The 18,025-nt window shown below is 43.0% G+C and overlaps 1 protein-coding gene across 2 annotated transcripts in view; it reads right to left on the minus strand.

Annotated features, from left to right (window-relative positions):
• The window catches only part of fstl5 (follistatin-like 5), a 532,169-nt gene that overhangs the window by 156,266 nt on the left and 357,878 nt on the right, over positions 1 to 18,025 (minus strand). For both annotated transcript variants that reach the window (XM_060832827.1, XM_060832822.1), the window contains exon 8: positions 3,557 to 3,718. In XM_060832827.1, the coding sequence (XP_060688810.1) occupies positions 3,557 to 3,718 (162 nt within the window). The remainder of the gene's footprint in view (positions 1 to 3,556; positions 3,719 to 18,025) is intronic.

An 18,025-nucleotide genomic window follows, 5' to 3' on the forward strand; every position in this document is an offset into this window, starting at 1 on the left:
AGGTCACTTAGGGTGCCTGGAACACCCATTTTCCCTTCAGGCTACTTTGGAGAAATGCCGAAGGAACTATGTCCAAGTTCTTTATGTGCTCTTTATTGGTCTTCTCTGTTAATAGCAAGTCAAGTAAGTAAGCAGTGACCTTCTAAAATGTTTTCCATTGTTCACTGATAAGTTGAACAGGCTGATGAGATTCCAAATGGCAGTTTCAAATATTGGCACAACCTTTTTGCTTATTCAATGTATACTTCAGTGAATCCTCATCTAACCATAGTTACAAGTACACATAGCTCATGTCCAGCTTAGTGAAGTACAGCTCCCCTGACAGCTTTGTGTATAAATATTCTATGCAAGGGTTTGGGTATTTATCCAGCTGCAAAAAGTGGTTTACAGTTTGTTTAAAATCCCCACAAAGGCGAACCATCCATTGGATTCCATAATCAGTCTGACCAGCGCTGCCCATTCCGCGAACTGGACTTGTGAGATGATTCATTCACTTTCCAACCTTCTGATTTCTGTTTCTACTTTTATATTTAAGGCAGGCAGTGCGAGATGAGCCTTGCAGAATCATGGAATTGCTTCCTGGTCAACATTCAAGCATAAGAGGTACAGTGAGTAAGTTTGCAGATGACACCAAAATTGGAGGTGTTGTGGACAGCGAAGAGGGTTAACTCAGATTACAAAAGGATCTGGACCAGATGGGCCAATGGGCTGGGAAGTGGCAGATGGAGTTTAATTCAGATAAATGCGAGGTGCTGCATTTTGGGAAAGCAAATCTTAGCAGGACTTATACACTTAATGGTAAGGTCCTAGGGAGTGTTGCTGAACAAAGAGACCTTGGAATGCAGGTTCATAGCTCCTTGAAAGTGGAGTTGCAGTGGATAGGATAGTGAAGAAGGCGTTTGGTACGCTTTCCTTAATTGGTCAGAGTACTGAGTACACGAGTTGGGAGGTCATGTTGCGGCACTGTTGGAATATTGCCTGCAATTCTGGTCTCCTTCCTGTCGAAAAGATGTTGTGAAACTTGAAAGGGTTCAGAAAAGATTTACAAGGACGTTGGCAGGGTTGGAGGATTTGAGCTATAGGGAGAGGCTAACAGGCTGGGGCTGTTTTCCCTGGAGCGTCGGAGGTTGAGGGGTGATCTTATAGAGGTTTACAAAATTATGAGGGGCATGGATAGGATAAATAGGCAAAGTCTTTTCCCTGGGGTTGGGGAGTCCAGAACTAGAGGGCATAGGTTTAGGGTGAGAGAGGAAAGATATAAAAGAGACCTAAGGGTCAACTTTTTCACACAGAGGGTGATACGTGTATGGAATGAGCCGCCAGAGGAAGTGGTGGAGGCTGGTACAATTGCAACATTTAAAAGGCATTTGGATGGGTATATGAATAGGAAGGGTTTGGAGGGATATGGGCCGGGTGCTGGCCGGTGGGACTAGATTGGGTTGGGATATCTGGCCGGCATGGACTGGTTGGACCGAAGGGTCTGTTTCCATGCTGTATATCTCTATGACTCTATGCAAGTTGGCCTCGGTCCTTCCATTTTCTCTAGATCTTCCTGAAAAGCTTCCAGGTATTTCATCAGAATTTCACTCAGGTAGCCATTTTCTAATCGAAACATGTAGAGACAATCTAAATGAATCTTTCTCAACCAATTTCACCCCATCAAGCCTTTTACTACAATCAGTGGTAACTGAATCAGTTGCTTCTCATAAGAGATCAGAATTAAAGTTGCATCCCTAATCTGTACAGATTCCCTGGTATAAGTTCTCAGTCTTACTGAGATCTTGCACAGACTTAAGGGTTGGAGTCCAGTGTGAAATTTGTTAAAGACTAGTTCTGCGATCACTGAAATGACTGCGCCAGTACTGATTTGGATGTTGTTCAGCATTTTAACTGTTTCGAACCAGATACAGATGAACTTTCCAAGTGTACACTGTCGTGTACGAGTTCTCTTACTCAGTTTAAGTCTAGTGGGACTGTTGCTATCTTCAGTCCACATACTGGCAGTATGCAGGCCGGATTCTGAGGAAAGTTTTAAACATTTGGTTGAGACTTGACTTTGTTTTGGGGTTTTGCTGTGGGCTGACCTAGAGTCCCTGTGTTCAGGATATTTCCTATGTGAAGCTATGCAATTGTCTGCATTAAAGTGGTGTTCCCCATCTCAGCCTGGAGAGGGTGACTACTTCCAACAGCATACTCTGTAACCTATGAGCTCCACTTGCCACATTTTCTAATGACAAAGCCAATTGTAATGTCTGTTTGAAGTACGGTTGGACTTAAGCTACCAGGCGCTTTTGCATGGTTACTTGTTAATCCCACATACCAAACAAGGTCTCAGCATCTAATTAAAGTCACATTCCTCTGCCTGCCATCCTAACCAGCCAAAAATCCTGATCCAATTTCCTTGGTTCTCGAATTGCTGAGTAGAACTGTCTCACAATTAGAGAGGGTTGCGGTCATAACATTCATAAACCGAACCCATCAATTCTTGAAAGGTTTTAGTAAGGCTCCCAATAACTGAAAACGTTGCGGGTCCACAAGCTGTCGGGAGAAGTACTTGTTACTTTTCATTCTGGCTCAATGTCCTTTTCCCAGAGAAAATAACATTCTACCCACATACCGGGCCCAGTCTTTGATGGCGGGATCGAATGAGTCAAGCTTCCCAAATAACTGCCAGAAATACTTTATCCAATTCAAAGACAAGGGCGAGGGAATTTTTTCAGGAACATGTTTTTCTCTTGTCACCACTGAAATAACACCACAACTTCAACTGGCGGTCCTTAGGACCCAGAGGCTGCTGGCATGTTCTGGTGACCCAGGATATTTGTCTTGAAACCAGTGATTTGCCAGGAAGCTTGCAATTCTCACCTGTCAGCCCTTAATGAGCTGATTGTCACGTGAAAGATGTGGTTTTTCACAGCAGTGGGATGGCAGATTAGTCATTACCTAACAAGGCCCACCCTAACACTTCAAGCTATATTGGAAAATCTCGCAACAACACATTTTGTTTCATTAAGCAGTTAATTCTCTTTGTTCTACAAGGTGTTCATCTGGAGACCTGCAGAAGACACAGACATAAACTTGGCTAAGACATAGATACTAGATCCTGGCAGTAGGTATTTTGTTGTTAAAGTACTTCTATTGGAGTGGAGGCCCTGCTCACTTCTTTTTGCAAGGCCTTCAAGATAACTGGCCAAGCCAAGCCTAAAGCTATTACAGTATTATACCTGTCTTACCGGTGGGCAAGAACGGTTGCTAGGATCCCAACTAGAAAACCAAAACAGCCTACCAGATGGCTTTGGGATTTTTCTAATTGGTTTGTCCAAAAATAATAAAAAAGCAGCAACAGATGGCATCTAAAACTGTGTCATGTTGTCTTCCGTCAACACACAAAGTGCAAACCTGTATATTTTCTTGACGAGCATTAAATTGTGCAGTTAGATTTTAATTAGAAGCACTAGACAAACAATGGTTTGTTCAATGAATCAAGCTGTGCGATATTTTGCACATTGGCTGATGTTGAAGCGCCTGTGCAGTTTAGTCACAAATAACATGTTACCTTGCAAGGTTAGCTGCTTTGATAGTTTTGTCATGATGTCAATGCCATTTTTCAACCAACTGATGGAAGGATTTGGAATGCCTTCAGCATGACACCTGAGACTGGCGGTCACCCCTGGTTCACGAGCTTGACTTTGTGGGTACACCCGAATAACTGGAGGAACTGCACGTGAAGCAGAAAAATAACAAATCAGGATGTGGCTAAGATTCTATAGCAATAATAAAATATGATAGATTTATTACATAAAAATGTTGTCCATGGGACAATCAAAATAGACCTCGAGAACCCATCTCTTGATATTGATTGAATGCACAGGAGATGTCTTAAAGAGGTTTCGTGCTTCATTCAGATCTATGTTCTACTGTGCTTGAATCTTTAAAATGTCTTGTGAAAGTGAATCAGTCACAAAGCATACAACTATAACATTCATTCATAGAATCACAGGACTAAATTTTCCCAGCCACTGAATGACACGGGTTCTGGTGAAAAAGCTTGGAAAATTGCATGAGATTGGCAGGAAGAAACATTTTTGTTGAGAGCATGTAGTCTAGTGTTGAATAGTGAGACAGCATTCTGCCTTGAATGGTGAACAGCCTATTTGCACGGATTAACATATCATTATTAGTTAATCTCATCACAGATATTGTGGAGGCCCTCACCATTGCTCATCAATTTTGTACTGCCTAGATATTGGAGAGAAACACAGTGAGAAACACATGAAATATGACATACGTGAATCAGAAGGTTCAGGTGCCAATAAACAGGTAGCTCACTTGGTCAAAACTGCATAAAGATGTAGTGCAGTTTAAATATTACACCATACTGGACAAATTGTAGTTATACCCCAGTGTGCGATGAAAGCAGCATCTCTGATTCCCATATCAGTTCTTGAGGAACCATTCGGTCATAAATTAGTGCACTGTGAGGACCAGTATCTAAATCAAAAGTTGGAAATTAATATATTCCTACAGTTCTGGATATGCACACTCTACTTCCAGGAGCCATTCCTCTGAGGAGAATCAGAGGTAAGGCAGTAGTGGAAAAATGAACATAGTTTTTCATTTGTTCTTGTCTACCAATGTCCACTCTGATCGAGGATAAAAAATTACGTCAGAAGTTTTTAAGCATTTAGATTAGATTCGTTACAGTATGGAAACAAGTCCACACCGACCCTGTCGGCCCAACAAGTCCACACTGACCCGCCAAAGAGTAACCGTCCCAGACCCATTCCCCTACCCTGATGAATGCATCTAAACACTCCGGGCAATTTAGCATGGCCAATTCACCTGGCCTGCATATCTTTGGATTGTGAGAGGAAGTACACACAGACACAGGGGGAATGTGCAAACTCCACACAGAGAGTCGCCCAAGGCAGGAATCAAACCTGGGTCCCTGGATCTGTGAGGCAGCAGTAAAAAGAAAAATACCCTGGAAATTTTCCCACAACCATACATCATAGCAGGAAGCAAAAACGAAAGAGAAAGACAAAGGAGTTGAGGTTCATTTAGCAGACACCCTGTTTGTTGGAATGGTATAGGAAAACCCTGAACAGGCAGAGTCAGACAGAAGTGTTTAGCCCTAAAAGGCTAATGGATTTACAACAGAAAGACGAGACATAAAAGATATTTCTGTTGAGGCATACTTAGAAGAGGACTCAAAATGTATTCCTGAGGACTATTATCTTAAAGATGGAATCCTAAGATGGAAATGGAGACCATGGAATGTTAGTGGAGAGGAGTAAAGGGCAGAGGTGCACCAGATTGTGTTGCCAGTAGCATACAGACAGGAAATGTTGGGGTAGCACATGAACTACCTGTAGGAGGTCACTGAGGTGTAAGGAAGACTCAGGCTAAAGTACAAAAGCATTTCTATTGGCCTGGAATGTACAAGGATGTGGTTAACTTTTGCTGTATGTGTCATACATGCCAATTGGCAGGTAAACCACAGGCGGTAGTAAAACCAGCCCCTTTGTTGCCAATTCCCACATTTGAAGAACCTTTCACATGGGTTCTGATTGATTGTGTAGGTCCCCTCCCTAAAACTAAAAGATGGACTGGTACATGTGAACCATAATGGATATGTCTACCAGATTTCCAGAGGCAATTCCATTATGGAGTATCAAGGCAAAAAAAGGGTGATAAAGGAGTTAGTAGCTTTCTTCACATGGTATGGGCTAGCCAGAGAGATTCAGTCAGACCAAGGGTCTAATTTCACTGCTAGGCTGTTTCAGGAAGTCTCGAATAGCTTAGGCAAAAAGCACTTTAAATCTAGTGCTTATCATTTTGAGTCCTAGGGAGCTTCAGAATGGTAGCATCAGACCCTGAGGACCTTGTTGAAAGCATACTGTCAGGATTACCTGAATGACTGGGATAAAGGTATCCCATTCATATTGTTTGCCATTAGAGATGCCCCAAATGAATCTACTCAGTTTACTCCTTTTGAGTTAATATTCAACATGATATGAGAGGGCCTTTGAAATTAACTAAAGAGAAATTGACTGGACCGAAGTCAGAGATATCACACTTGGATTATGTATTGGAGGTGAGTGCGAGATTAAACCAGGTAGGTGAGTTAACTCAGCAGCACCTGAAGAGGGCACAGAATGAAGCAGGTGGCAGATAAAAACACTAAAATTTGGATGTTTTCCTTTGGGGATAGCATATTTGTATTGGTATCAGTGGTAGGAGATCCCTTCAAAGCCAGGTTTAGTGGTCCCTATCAAATTGAGAAAAGGTTGAGTCAGATAAACGATCTGTTAAAGATGCCAGATAGGAAAAAACTGTATCGGGTAAATCATGTGAATACGTTGAAACCCTTTGATAACAGAGACAGGGAACTGGAGAAACGGGTGTTAGTTACTTCCCCATAGAATGAAGAATCATAGCCAAATGTTGTGGAATTTGACGTGCCTCAAAATACATTAAACAATGAGGAAGTCCTTAGGGGGTGGGATATGTTAGTGAATGATCTGTCTCAGGAGCAAAGAATGCAGTTGAAACGTCTGTTGCAGCGGAATGAGGACATATGCAGGAATAAGATGTGAAGGTCTAATGTTCTTGTGCATGAGGTAGAAGTAGGGAATGCTGTACCAATAAAACAACATCCCTATAGGCTTAATTCTTTCAAAACCACAGAGGTCTAGAAGGAAGTGGATGCAATGCTGAACAAAGATATCTTCGAAGTAAGTCAGAGTGAGTGGAATTCACCAAATGTGTTAGTTTCCAAACCTAATGGGACTCAACGATTTTGTGTGGACAATCGGAAGGTCAACACTGTAACAAAATCACTCATACCCAATACTGATATTGGAGGACAGTATAGAAAGAGTCAGACAAGCCAGTTGCATCACAAAGTTGGACTTATTGCATGGTTATTGGCAGGCACCTATATCAGAGAAAGCAAAAGCACTTTCTGCATTTGTAACCCCAAATGGGCTATATCAATTTAAAGTGATGTATTTTGGGATGGAGAACAGATGAGCCACATTCCAAAGACTCATGAAGAGAGTTGTGGCTGGGTTGACAAACTGTGCAATTTATCTGGATGATGTAATGATCTTTAGCGAGTCATGGAAAGATCACTTGGTACAGTTGGCAGAGCTTTTTGAATGATTATTTGAAGCAAAACTGGTAATAACCTAAATAAAAAAAAACAGAATTCATTAGAGCAGAGGTGACATTCTTGGGACATAACATCGGTCATGGCAGGTTGACAAGGAACGCAAAGACGAAGGCCATTGAGGGATTTCCATGACCGACCTCGAAGAAAGAGGTGCATGGATTTTTGGGACTAAGCATATTCTACTGGAAGTTTGTTCCAAACATCAGCAGCGTCATGGCCCCATTAATGGATTTACTGAAGAAGAACACAAAGTTTCAGTGGACAGAAAAATGCCAGGAGGCATTTGACAATTTAAAAGCAGCGTTAATCACTGCACCAGTTTTAACTACACTAATTTTTTTGCAGTCCTTCAAGGTTGCAATCGATGCTAATGATATAGGAGTTGGAGCTGGACTGCTACAGGAAGGTGATGACGGAAGTGAATGGCCTATTGGCTATTTTTCAAAGAAACTCAACACCCACCAGAGAAAATACTCTACCATTAAAAAGGAATTGTTGAGTTTGGTATTGGTCTTACAACATTTTAATGTTTACGTGACAAACAATTTGTCAGAGATAGTAGTGAACACAGACCACAATCCTCTTACATTCCTGAAATGATTAAAAGACAGGAATATGTGACTATTTCATTGAAGTCTTATGTTACAGACTTCTGATTTACAAATTGTACATGTTGCGGATCGTAAAAATGTGATAGCAGGTGTGTTATCACGGATTTAACAAATAAAGTATAGATAATATTGAACAGGTACCAATGTTATATAATTTGTGTGTGTGTGTGTGTGTGTGTGTGCAGAAATTAATATGAACTTAGATTAAAGTCTTTTATATTTCATTGTAATGGGGTTAAGACTTAAAAAAATGAAGCCAACTTTTCATTATGATAGTTCATTTTTTCTTAAGGGGAGAAGTGTAATGAATTTGAAGGCATGTACTGTACTTTGATGAGAGAGTGAATGCTGTTTTGCACTGAGAGTTTACAAGCACCTGTCATATGACTAATTAGCAGTCCCAGAGTCTACTAGAAAATTGCAAATATGTAACATTTGGCTGTGAAACCGATACCCGAGTTGCTTGCTGTTTTGACAACAATTCAAATTTAACCATTCAGTTTAAATTATGCCCAGGATACTAAAACCCAATCGAGTTTGATTTATTGTTCTGTCAACATTGAACCAATGAGATGATCCGATGTTTGGGGTACAAAAAGTCAGCCAGAGAGAGACTGCCATTTAGTGAGACTGTTATTCAAAACTCTCTCTATCAAAGGTATGTATTTCTTTTTCATATGAAACATCCTTTCAGTGCAAGACAGAAGATGACCCAGGAAGATCGTCAGCAGAAAGAAGAAGGTCAACAGAGATGATAGCTGCTGTGTGGTTTTGAAATTAATATGCTTTGATCCAATAAAAAATATTGATGTAGAGTTGGAGGCAAACAACATGCAGTTAAGAGAAAGGGGGACTTAGAGTTATAAATAATTTTTGTTTCATGTTCACTTTTAGAGTTAAAAAATAAATTGATATTATTTTCTTTAAATAATGGGATTTGGGAGTTCTCTGTCATTCATATTTTAACAGATTAAGAGGAAAGGTGAGCTTTTCTGGGTGTTTGATTTAATTAACACTGCTGTGTTGTAACAAGCCCCTCCAAGGCGAATACATCCATGCCCATATGTTGCCTCTCTGGTGCGAGGGTAAGGGATGTCACAGAATAGCTGCAGACCATTCAGAAGGGGGAATGCAAATAGACAGAGATCATGGTATAGAATGGCACCAATGACATGGGTAGAAAAGGGGATGAGGTCCTGAAAGCAGAATTTAGGGAGGTAGGAGGTAGATTATCATTTAAAGCTGGATTTGGAACATGACCGAAAGATAGTAATCGATGAATTACATCTGGTGCCATGTGCAAGTGAGTACAGATTTCCAGTTAGATCATATTAAATGAGCTAATCAGATCTAGTTCAGATGAATGGGTGGCTGGGTAGCTGGTACAGGAAGAGATCTTTAGAATTCTGTGACATTCTGAATGACAGACAACTCCCAAATTCCACTAATGTGATCGTTTTTAGGAGCAGTGGGATCTGTAGAGGTTGCGTCTGAACCTGAATGGGACAGCATCTTTGCAGGGACTTTCATGAGTGCTGTTGGGGAGATTTGAAATTAACCTGGTGGGGATAGGATCAAGGTAAGGATCAGCAAAAGGAGATGAATAGCCAGTATTAGAAGGGACAGCAAGTGAGTCGGGGAGGTATTGAGATTAGAGACCAGTTGAGGCACAACGGAACTTGATGAAGTTGGATGGTATTTATTTTAACTCAAGGAGACTGATGGATAAGGTAGATGAGCTGAGGACATAAATTAAAACATGGGAATATGATGCCATTGCTATCACAGAGACATGGTTGAGAGATAGGTTGGCAGCTCAGTATTCCAGGATATAAGGTATTCAGGTGAGACAGGGAAGGTGTTGAAAGAGGATGAGTTGTTTCAGTTTTGATCAGGAAATCTATGACAACTATAAGGAAAAAGGCCATTCATGTTGCTGTGAGTATATCATGGGGGCCATGGCAATCTGAGAGACAGAGAAGAGCGGATATACAGACAAATTTTGGAGATGTAAAAGGAATAGAGTGATGATAGGGGATTTCAACTTTCCCAAAGTAACTGAAGCAGTAATAATATGAAAGATTTAGAGGGAGAGAAATTCTTAAAATGTATATGGGAGAGATTTTTAAGCCACAATGTAGAAGGCTATACAAAAGTGGTGTTTGTTGATTCCTGATTCCTGGCTTGATTGTATGGTATAAAGACGGCAAGTAGCTCAAGTATCAGTGGAGATAATTCAGACAATGATCACAACTGTTAGATTCAAGATTATTGAACAGGTCAAAGATTGGCCTGAAATCAAATCTCTAAATCGGGGAAGGGTGCTTCTAATAAGGTCTGGTACGATTTGGTCAGTGTGGACTTGGAGCAAAACCTTATATCTGTTTCAGAGCAGTGGAACACACTCAAGAAGAAAATAGGGAGAGTATAGTGCTAACATGTTCCAATAAGGATAAAGAAGTGACCAACAAATCCACTGAATCCTGGACATCGAGGGATACATCGGACTGGATAAAGAGAAAATGGGAGGTTGATATCCTTTTTACAGCAGAGAGTGGCGGGAGCTGGACGGAAGTGAAGTCGGAGCACAGAGCTGGTCGGGAAGGTAAGTGATTGTTATTTGAGTGGAGAAGGAACCCGAGACACTACACATGTAGTGTCTCCCACCCTCCCTCCTCCTCTAACCAAAAAAAAGGACTCAGTTGGCTGAACAGGTAAGCTACTTGGTGTTCTTGTTTTGGAGACGAAGTGTAGTGTTATGGCAGCGCAGGCAGTGGAATGTTCCTCCTGCAGGATGTTTGAGGTAGGAGTGACCACCGATGATCCTGCCGACTTCATCTGCAGGAAGTGCAGCCAGCTCCAGCTCCTCACAGACTGCGTTAGGGAACTGGAGCTGGAGTTGGATGAACTGAGAATTATTCGAGCGGCTGAAAGGGTGATAGATAGAAGTTACAGGGACATAGTTACGCCAGAGAACAGAGGTAGCTGGGTAACAGTTAGAGGTGGAAAGGGGAGGAAGCAGGCAGTGCAGGGATCCCCTGTAGTGATTCCCCTCAACAAAAGTATACCGCGTTGGATACTGTTGGGGGGGACGGCCTAGCAGGGGTACGCTGCAGTGACCGGGTCTCTGGCACGAGGTTCGGCTCTGAGGCTCAGAAGGGAAAGGGGGAGAGGAGGAGAGCGCTGGTTAAAAGAGACTCTATGGTTAGAGGGACAGACAGGCAGTTCTGTGGACATGGGCAAGACTCTCGGATGGTTTGTTGCCTCCTGGGTGCCAGGGTCCGAGAAGTCTTGGACCGTGTCTTCAGAATCCTCAAGGGGGAGGGTGTGCAGCCAGAAGCCATGGTGCACATTGGCACCAACGACATAGGTAGGGAGAGGGGTGGGGAGGTCATTCAGGAGCTCAGGGAGTTAGGCTGGAAGCTAAAAGCTAGGACGGACAAAGTCGTCATCTCTGGGTTGTTGTCGGTGCCACGTGACAGTGAGACAAGGAATAGGGAGAGAGTGCAGTTGAACACGTGGCTGCAAGGATGGTGTAGGAGGGAGGGCTTCAGGTATTTGGACAATTGGACTGCATTCTGGGGAAGGTGGGACCTGTACAAACAGGACGGGTTGCACCTGAACCTGAAGGGCACCAATTTCCTGGGAGGTAGGTTTGCTAGGACTCTTCAGGTGGGTTTAAACTAATTTGGCAGGGGGATGGGATCCGGACTTGTAGTCCAGCAAGTAAGCTAGCTGTTTGCCAGTATGTCCAAGAATGTAGGGAGGCTGTGGAGAAGGTAGCACTGACAGGGAATACTTGCGGACACAGAGATGGGTTCAAGTGTGTATACTTCAACACAAGGAGTATCAGAAATAAGGTGGCTGAACTTAAGGCATGGATCGGTACTTGGGACTACAATGTTGTGGCCATCACGGAAACGTGGATAGATGAGGGACAGGAATGGTTGTTGGAGGTTCCTGGTTACAGATGTTTCAGTAAGATTAGGGAGGGTGGTAAAAAAGGAGGGGGGGGGGGTTTGGCATTGCTAATTAGAAATGGTATAACGGCTGCAGAATGGCAGTTTGAGGGGGATCTGCCTTTGGAGGTAGTATGGTCTGAAGGCAGAAATAGGAAAGGAGCAGTCACCTTATTGGGTGTTTACTATAGGCCCCCCAATAGCAGCAGAGATGTGGAGAAACAGATTGGGAAACAGATTTTGGAAAGGTGCAGAAGCCACAGGGTAATAGTCACGGGCGATTTCAACTTCCCAAATATTGACTGGAAGCTCTTTAGATCAAGTAGATTGGACAGGGCGGTGTTTGTGCAGTGTGTCCAGGAAGCTTTTCTAACTCAGTATGTAGATTGTCCGACCAGAGGGGAGGCCATATTGGATTTGGTACTTGGTAACGAACCGGGACAAGTGATGGGCTTGTTAGTGGGTGAGCATTTTGGTGATGGTGACCACAATTCTGTGACTTTCACCTTGGTTATGGAGAGAGATAGGTGCATGCAACAGGGTCGGTTTTACAATTGGGGAAGGGTAAATACGATGCTGTAAGACAGGATCTGAGGAGCATAAGTTGGGAGCATAGGCTGTCAGGGAAGGATGTGGTGGAAATGTGGAACTTTTTCAAAGAACAGATACGACGTGTCCTTGATATGTATGTACCTGTCAGGCAGGAAAGAGATGGTCGTGTGAGGGAACCTTGGTTAATGAGGGAGGTTGAATGTCTAGTAAAGAGGAAGAAGGAGGCTTACATAAGGTTGAGGAAACAGGGTTCAGAAAGAGCAGTGGAGGGATACAGGATAGCCAGAAGGGACCTGAAGAGTGGTGGTAGATGGTAAATATTCAGCCTGGAGCCCAGTTACAAGTGGAGTTCCGTAGGGATCAGGGTCCTCTGCTGTTTGTAATTTTTATTAATGACTTGGAAGTGGGAGTCGAAGGGTGGGTCAGTAAATGTGCAGACGATACGAAGATTGGTGGAGTTGTGGATAGTGAGGAGGGCTGTTGTCGGCTGCAAAGGGACTTAGGTATGATGCATAGCTGGGCTGAGGAGTGGCAGATGGAGTTCAACCCTGTCAAGTGTGAGGTTGTCCATTTTGGAAGGATAAATAAAAATGCGGAATACCGGTAGGGTTCTTCGAAAGGTGGAGCAGCAGAGGGATCTTGGTGTCTATGTTCATAGCTCTTTGAAAGTTGCCACTCAGGTGGATAAAGCTTGTAAGAAGGCCTATGGTGTATTAGCATTCATTTACAGAGGGATTGAATTCAAGAGTCGTGAGGTGATGTTGCAGCTGTACAGGACCTTGGTAAGGCCACATTTGGAGTACTGTGTGCAGTTCTGGTCGCCTCATTTTAGGAAAGATGTGGAAGCTTTGGAGAGGGTGCAGAGGAGATTTACCAGGATGTTGCCTGGAATGGAGAATAGGTCGTACGAGGATAGGTTGAGAGTGCTAGGCCTTTTCTCATTGGAATGGCGAAGGATGAGGGGTGACTTGATAGAGGTTTATAAGATGATCAGGGGAATAGATAGAGTAGTCAGTCAGAGACTTTTTCCCCGGGTACAACAGAGTGTTACAAGGGGACATAAATTTAAGGTGAAGGGTGGAAGGTATAGGGGGAATGTCAGGGGTAGGTTCTTTACCCAGAGAGTAGTGGGGGCATGGAATGGGAGTGGCAAAGTCAGAATCATTAGTAGCCTTTAAGTGGCAATTGGATAGGTACATGGATAGGTGCTTAAGCTAGGACAAATGTTCGGCACAACATCGGGGCTGAAGGGCCTGTTCTGTGCTGTATTGTTCTATGTTCAGATCCTGAGGACTTAAATTAGCAGAAGCCTTACAACAGTGCAGATGTGCAAAAGGAGACATGAAAAGGAAATCAGGAGACCAAAAGGAATATCAGAAAATAATGGCTGGGAAGTTATTTTACAACGGGACAAAAGGATAAGTAGGAAAAGAGTAGAGCTCATTAAGGACCATAGTGGTAATTTGTGTGTGGAGTCAGAGAACATAGACAGGGATCTGCATGAATATTTTGCTTGTGTTCAGTCGTGAAAGTAACACTGAGAATTTAGAAATCAGGAATAAGTACAGTAATATGATTAAATAAATAACATAGACAGGGAGGAGGTTCTGATTGGTCTGGCAGACTTAAATAGGTAAATCTCTATGGCTGGATGAAATATTTCCAGGCTGTTGAGTGAGATAAGGAAGGAAAGAGCAGGATGTTTGCAACAGAATTCAATTCCCCTCTGGCCACAGGAGAGATTCCAGAGGACTGCACAGCAGCCAATGTGATACTACTATTCAAAAAAAGGAGCGAGAAATAAACTAGGAACCCTCAGGTCATTCAGTCTAACCTCAATAGTGGGGAATCTATTGGAAGCAATTCTGAGGGACAACATTTGGAAAGGAAAGGATTAATAAAGGACAGTCAGTATGGCTTTGTTAATGCGAGGTCATGTCTGACAAACTTGACTGAAATTTTCAAACAGGTAAACAGTTAATATATTCTTTGTTGTCCATTTGGGCTTCAGCAAGGCTTTTGATAAGGGGGACTGAGAGCAAAGGTAAGAGCCATGGGAAGAAAACTGGATCCAGAATTGGCTAAGTGTGGCAGAAAGCAGAGGGGAATGGTGTAAGGGTGTTTTTGTGACAGGAAGCCTTTTCTCAGTGGGATTCTGCGGGGATCAGTGCTGGAGCACTAGTTGTCTGTGGCACAGAGAAATGGTTTTAGACTTGATTGTAGGAAGGATCATCAGGTGATACAAAAATTGGTGGGGTGGCTAATGTGAGGGGTTAGCCTTAAATTACAGGAGGATATAGATGGACTTGCTAGATGGGTTTTCAGTAGCAAATGGAATTCAATTCAAATATGTGTGAGGTGACACATTTGGGCAGGCCAAGGGAATACATGATGATTGGTAGGACCCAGTGGAGCACTGAAGGTCAGTGGGACCCTTGTCCACTGGTCCCTTAAAGTAGCAGAGCAGGCAAATGAAATGGTTAAGAAAGCGTGTGGGATACCTGCTTTTATTAGCTGACGCATAAAGTTTAAGATGAGTATGATTCCGCTGGAACTGTAGAAAACATAAATTTGGCCACAGTTAAGAGTATTGTGTGCAGTTCTGGAATTCACATTACAGGAGAGAAATAACTGCACTGAGGAGGGCGCAGAGGAGATTTGACCAGAATATGGCTTGGGCTTGCAGAGATCTTATTCCGAAGAGTGAGTGGATGGATTGCTTTCCTAGGAGCAGAAGAAACTGAGGTGGGACATGATTGAGGTATGAAATTGTGAGGGGTATAGACAGGGGTAGAAGCAAAGAATCCTTTCTCCCTCTTTGAGGGATCAATGACAGGGAGTACAGGTTTGGGTTGTGAGGCAGCAAATTTAAAAGATATGTGAGGTTTTATTTTAAATCCAGAGGCTGGTGGGAATCTGGAACTCACTTTGTTTAGGGTTGAAAGAAACAGAAACACATGTAACATTTCGGAAGTACATACATGTACATTTGTGGTCCCAAGGTATACTAGGCTGGAAAATGGGAATAAAATAGTTAGGTGGTTATTTTGGACAGGTACAAATTTGGTGGCTGAAGAATGTTTCTATGATTCCATATCGACCTTGATGTTGCAATGACTATGACTCTAACTCATCAGGTGCACCCTCACAATGAAATTCTCCCTCCAGGAATAATTATCTTTTGCAACATTATCCATGACTTCTCACCACTAGAAACCCCAACATGTAGACCGTTCCAAAAAAAACACACATACGGCCACAATATTTGATCTGAACACAACATTGGTGAATAGAAAGCCTTCAGGAGAAAGTTAAAGCCGTTTTGATCGAGAAAAATAAGAGCCAGGACTGAGTTAAGAAAGAACCAAATTATGACAGTCTGCCTAATGTATGGACCAATTGGAAAATCATGCCAAGACTATCGATAAACTCATCAGCCTCTATTGAGGCTGCCTGAAAAGATGCATGTGCCTCCAGGTTGCTGGAATAAGTCCCTGAAAACAGGAGACAAATTTATGAAGAGTAAGTGTCTTCTTTGATGTAAAGTAGCCTTTTTGAAAGAATTGACAGGAAATGTGAAAACAACATTAAAATGCATCAGCTCACACGTTTGATATGAGTAGGGACTGTTCTGATAGACTGTAAAAGGAAAAATCTTAAAGTGATAGATTTTTTTTAAAAGACGAGATTCCCTACAATATGGAAACAGGCCCTTCGACCCAACAAATCCACACCAACCCTCTGATGGTTAACCTACTCCCCCTATATTTAACACTGATAAATGCAACTAACACTATGGGCAATTTAGCACAGCCAATTCACTGACCTGCTGATCTTTGGGTTGTGGGAGGAAACCAGAACACCCAGACAGTCATCCAAAGTAGGAATTGAATCCACGTCCCTATCAGTGGGAAGCAGCAGTGCTAACCACTGAGCCACCATGCCATCCAGGATTGGGCAATTATTTTTCAGAAATACCACATGAGGTAACATTACTTCAAGATGCAGGGTTGAGAAAATCATGGTTTTAAAGGGGGACAGCCATTTGCAGTATTATGATAACCTCTGATGTGTAGTAAACTTTAGCGATTATTTAATGTGGAGAGGTGCAATATTTAAGGGGACTTTGATTTTTAGTAGTTTTGCAAAGTACTACCACATTTAGTTGAACAACACTGAAGTTGTGTGCCACTGATAACTGGGCCATAACCTTTAGACCAGGGAAGGGATCACAAGATAGTTTGCTCCAAATTTCAGTCACACCTGTTGGAGGAACATTTGTGCAGACTAAAATTGGTATTATCAACAAGGCACAGTCTAACGGTGTTCTGGGTGAGATAAAAAACAAAGCTTATTCAAAACGCACTTGGTCCCTGTGAGGAACAAAAAGTATAAAGATTGTGGCAAGTAGCAAGAATGTGGACCATGGCAACTTGGAGCAGGAAGTTATCAAAACAAGGGAAGGAAAATAAGGGAGCGAAGAGTAATGTGATGGGAGTCAGGAATTCACTAATTCCATATGTTGCAGAGGGAATGGGTAGATCTAGACATTATAACCCACACTGAGACCAAGGAAGCCACAAAGGAAGATGGTTGTGGTTGTTGGGAGTCAGTCATTGACATGTAAAGCACGGAAACAGACCCTTCCGTCCAACCTGTCCATGCCGACCAGATATCCCAACCCAATCTAGTCCCACCTGTGAGCACCCGGGCCATATTCCAAACCCTCCAAACCCTTCCTATTCATATACCCATCCAAATGCCCTTTAAATGTTGCAATTGTACCAGCCTCCACCACTTCCTCTGGCAGCTCATTCCATACAAGTACCACCCGCTGTGTGAAAATGTTGCCCCTTAGGTCTCTTTTATATTTTTCCTCTCTCACTCTAAACCTATGTCCTCTAGTTCCGGACTCCCCAATCCCAGGGAAAAGACTTGCCTATTTACCCTATCCATGCCCCTCATAATTTTGTTAACCTCTATAAGGTCACCCTGAAAATGTGTTGCTGGTTAAAGCGCAGCAGGTCAGGCAGCATCCAAGGAACAGGAAATTCGACGTTTCGGGCAAAAGCCCTTCATCAGGAATGAGGAAAGTGTGTCCAGCAGGCTAAGATAAAAGGTAGGGAGGAGGAACTTGGGGGAGGGGCGATGGAGATGTGATAGGTGGAAGGAGGTCAAGGTGAGGGTGATAGGCCGGAGTGGGGTGGGGGCGGAGAGGTCAGGAAGAAAATTGCAGGTTAGGAGGGCGGTGCTGAGTTCAAGGTTATCGACTGAGACAAGGTGGGGGGAGGGGAAATGAGGAAACTGGAGAAATCTGAGTTCATCCCTTGTGGTTGGAGGCTTCCCAGGCTGAAGATGAGGTGCTCTTCCTCCAACCGTCGTGTTGTTATGTTCTGGCGATGGAGGAGTCCAAGGTACTGCATGTCGAATTTCCTGTTCCTTGGATGCTGCCTGACCTGCTGCGCTTTAACCAGCAACACATTTTCAGCTCTGATCTCCAGCATCTGCAGTTCTCACTTTTTACCTATAAGGTCACCCCTCAGCCTCTGACACTCCAGGGAAAACAGCCCCAGTCTGTTCAGCCTCTCCCTATAGCTCAAGTCCTCCAACCCTGGAAACATCCTTGAAAATCTTTTCTGACCCCTTTCAAGTTTCATAACATCTTCCCAATAGGAAGGAGACCAGAATTGCACGGAAACAGACCCGTCTGGTCTAACCCGTCCATG

This window comes from Hemiscyllium ocellatum, chromosome 1 (genome assembly GCF_020745735.1).
Source record: "Hemiscyllium ocellatum isolate sHemOce1 chromosome 1, sHemOce1.pat.X.cur, whole genome shotgun sequence".
Lineage (NCBI taxonomy): Eukaryota > Metazoa > Chordata > Chondrichthyes > Orectolobiformes > Hemiscylliidae > Hemiscyllium > Hemiscyllium ocellatum.